Source organism: Sinocyclocheilus grahami, unplaced genomic scaffold (genome assembly GCF_001515645.1).
Source record: "Sinocyclocheilus grahami isolate Dianchi unplaced genomic scaffold, SAMN03320097.WGS_v1.1 scaffold2618.1, whole genome shotgun sequence".
In the NCBI taxonomy this organism is placed as follows: Eukaryota; Metazoa; Chordata; class Actinopteri; order Cypriniformes; family Cyprinidae; genus Sinocyclocheilus; species Sinocyclocheilus grahami.
Window position 1 is genome coordinate 12,131 of NW_015507797.1, and position 4,044 is coordinate 16,174.

Genomic DNA, 4,044 nt, shown 5'->3' on the forward strand with positions numbered 1-4,044 from the left:
TTTGTGGTCTGACAGGGCCCGCCCGTAGCTTGCCTGGGGCCCCTTCTCGTCTAGTGCTTTGGGCATGTTCTCAGAGGTCTGTGCTTTAATCTGTCCCTGGATGCAGTAGTAACTCAAACATATTTTTTTGTGTATTAAACTTTTTTTTTTTTTATTATTTACAGTAATGAAGCCATCAACACAGCAGGTTGAGCAATGTGCCTTCAGATGATGTTTGCTGCCTTTAACCTCAGATAATGATTCTAAAAAACCTTTATTGACATAATTTATAGAAACAAAGTCTCCAAATTTAAGAGTAAATGATAGTTGATGAAAATATTTAAGCTATTAAAAACATAGTAATGAAAAAATTTGTTGGCACTTCACCAAGAGGACTCTAGAAGTGTGAAATGGACAGTGACAAAATTAACTGTAGACATAAATAGTACTAAATTCATCGAAACAAGAGTTGTGAGTGTTGAAATCGGTTCACTAAATGCATTGTTAATGCAGGTTATTAAAATGAAGACTTTAATAAAGTCACCAACAGAGACTAATTAACACTGGTTTGTACTGGAAAAGTCTCACAAACTGACAGAATCACACACACACACACACACACACATACACACACACACGTTGTGTTTCCATGTTTTATGGGGACATTCCATAGGCGTAATGGTTTTTATACTGTACAAACTGTATATTCTATCGCCCCTACACCTAAACCTGCCTCTTACAGGAAACTTTCTGCATTTTTAGATTGTCAAAAAACTTAATTCTGTATGATTTATAAGTTTCTTTCCTCATGGGGACCTAAAAAATGTCCCCACAAGGTCGAAATTTACTATCCTTGTGGGGACATTTGGTCCCCATAACATGATAAATACCAGGTACACACACACACACGTCAGGTTTCTGTGAATTGAGGGAACTTTCATAGACTTCTATTGTTTTTATACTGACCAAACACCATTTTCTATCCCCTAACCCAATCCTACCCCTTACAGAAAACCTGTTTGCATTGTTACACTTTCAGATAAACATCGTTTAGTATTTTTAATATTTCAGGTTTTACTATCTTTGTGACATTTGGTCCCCACAATATACCACACACACACACACACACACACAAACACACACACACACACACACACACACACACACACACACATACACATAGAGTACACATCTCTGCACTATTTAACCACGACTTCCCACCTCCTGTTAACTTAAGATAGTTCAGATAAGAAAGCTCAATAAGACTGCTAATTGGTTTAATGCCACTTCCATTTTATTTCAAACTTTAAAAATGTTATTATCTCAAATGAAAATGATTTACCCAGTTCTTTTATATTGTATGTGCTTATGGCATCCAGTTGGTAAGTAGACATTTTCTATACTTCTATATTTTCCATAGTTATAGTTCTAAATTAATTCCATTAAAAGCTATATTTTCAATTTTATTTTATACTTTTAAATGGGTTTTGAGTCTGTTTTAAGATGCATTTATTTCAGTGAGTTACTGAACATCTAGTTCTTATTTACTATCAGTTTCTCAAGCAATTTTTCCACTAAAGCTTTTAATATACCAAAACAAATGCTGCTGTACTGTATTGTATTTGTTTCTGTAATCCAAAGCGATCACATTTCTAATGTTTAATTCACTATTGTGTCAAATTAGTGGACAGCTGTAAAAATAAAAAAGCAACAGAAAGATAAACAACAGTTTAACTATAGATAAACAACAGGAAATGACTCATTTGTGTGAGCCATGAGCTTTCATCTGTGTTGAGTGACTGTTCCTTTTGATTCTCTTTAGGTGTCTTTGGTGATACTGATGAAGTGAAGTCAATGTCAGTGATGGAGGGACAATCTGTCACTCTTCTTAATGATGTTGCTGAACTACAGAAAGATGATGAGCTTGAGTGGAGATTTAATAGCACTCGCATAGCTAAAGCAAAAATTCCTGAATATGAAAATGATGGGAGATTCAGAGACAGACTGAAGCTGGATCATCAGACTGGATCTCTGACCATCACAAACACCAGAACCACAGACTCTGGAGATTATAAACTAAGCATCATTGCTGGGAATAAGGAGATAACCAAGAGATTCAATGTTACTGTTCATGGTGAGTAGAGAATTACAGTTCAATTTTTCCTGTCTTCCTTTTATTCACAATGTAAACAGTACTTATTTTTCATAACTCTTTCAGGATGCTATATTGGAAATCACACTTAGATATATTTTATATATATATTTTAAATGTATTCTAACATTTCATTCTAATCATCAAACAAAATCACCCAACATCTGACACTCTGCCCATGAAAGGCAACTAAGTCCACCTCATATTACCTCCCATGCAAGGGAGAAAAGGATCACAGATTTTATAGAACCAAAATAAATATTGTTAAAATATTGCTTCTAAAACATGAGTTTCGGTACTAATTTCAAATATATTGCGGCAATAATACAGCATTTCACAATGGCTAAAAAATTTGACAAAACCTGGGAGAGCATGATATGGGAATTTGTAGAGATTCAGGGTCCAAATATTTTTAATTTTCTTTTATTTTTATGATATCAGAGCAGAATAACTTACAAAAACATTTAAAATGCACTAAAAATATGTGCTGTTTTCTGAAAAACATACAGCAGCAGGGCAGGATATGCATTTTAATTAAATGTCAGCCTAACAGAGACAAGAGGAATTGGAGTGACGTCACCGCCCCTCTTCATCTGATTGGCTAGAGGAGGAGCTGTCAATCTAGAACTAGTGGACCAATGATGATGCTTAAGCCCACCCTGATTTACATGAAACTCTAACCGGAACATTTGGAAGAAGAAGCGCAGAACGTGGAAGTACCTATAACTGCGCTTTGCATCCGCTTTCTGCTGATTGAGATTGACATGCTTAATGGCCGACTGACCCAGTACACTCTCATTCACGAACGAGATGTACCAGTTCATTCAACTCACGAACGACATGTACCAGTTCGGTCATTTCGTTCATGAACGAGAAGATCTCTCGTTCAGACTCAAAAGAAACTCGTTCAGTGAAGGGCGTATTCGTTCACCACATTCAACAAATCACATGCTCGTTCACATCTCATACTCGAAGGCTATTGGCTCGAGGTTTAAGTAATTAACCTGTCCTGTGATTTCTTTGTTTTCCTCACACAACACTGTCCAGACACACTAAAGTATATTGGTTGTCTTTACATTATAATACATGTTTCATATAATCAAGATTTAGATATGGAATAAATAGCATTCAATACAAAATGAATATGTGTCATATATTGAAATCAAGTTTTTATGTGATATAACACTTGCTTTGTTGTGCATTAGAACCATGCCAGGCATTTAGTCATATTTCAAAATAATTTATTCAGGCCAAACATAAAATAATTTGAATATAAACTTAAAAAAATACAACATGTACAAACTATTTACATACAGAGACAGAAATAAAAAGGACCTCGCTTGGAACATGGAAGAGCCTCAGGTAACAAAATGTAGGAGAAGAGGAAGGAGGGCATTCTGCGTTTCCTGCAGAGCCTGCTGCCTCATTTTTTTTAAAGCCTACTGTGGGCTGTGGGGGTCCGATTGTTCCAAATTTAGCACAACGGTGCTGTTTTCCATCGCCAATTTGTACATTTTAAATTTTATAATTTCTTTTGTATGAGGCGGCATGCTCTGCAGAAAAGGCAGAAGGCTGAGGAGGAAGTGCTCATCAGCAGACTGTGGTGGTGGTGGGGCTGGAGGACTCCTCAGGAGCTCGAGCAGCGTCTGCTCCACCTCCGACGGACCATCACGGGGACGCCGGGTGCCTCTCCTCCTCTGTTGGCCTGTGAAATCAAAAATACAACACACAGTGCAATAAGACAGAAAGATGATAATTGAAATAACAAAATTGTCCAGATATTGGGAGTGAGTGACATACATAGCCAGTGCTTAAATACAAGTGTGAAATTGTTTTGAACTTGCTTTAACATATTTTACATAATTAAAGTTATACTTCAGACATATAAACATCAGGAAGATAAACATGTAAAT

The 4,044-nt window shown here is 36.3% G+C and overlaps 1 protein-coding gene across 1 annotated transcript in view; it reads left to right on the top strand.

Moving 5' to 3' along the window:
• Positions 1 to 389: 389 nt before the first annotated feature.
• LOC107575403 (uncharacterized) overlaps positions 390 to 4,044 on the top strand; it is a 21,297-nt gene continuing 17,642 nt past the window's right edge. The window contains exons 1-2 of the mRNA XM_016261783.1: positions 390 to 396; positions 1,802 to 2,113. Coding sequence (XP_016117269.1) covers positions 390 to 396; positions 1,802 to 2,113 — 319 coding nt within the window. The remainder of the gene's footprint in view (positions 397 to 1,801; positions 2,114 to 4,044) is intronic.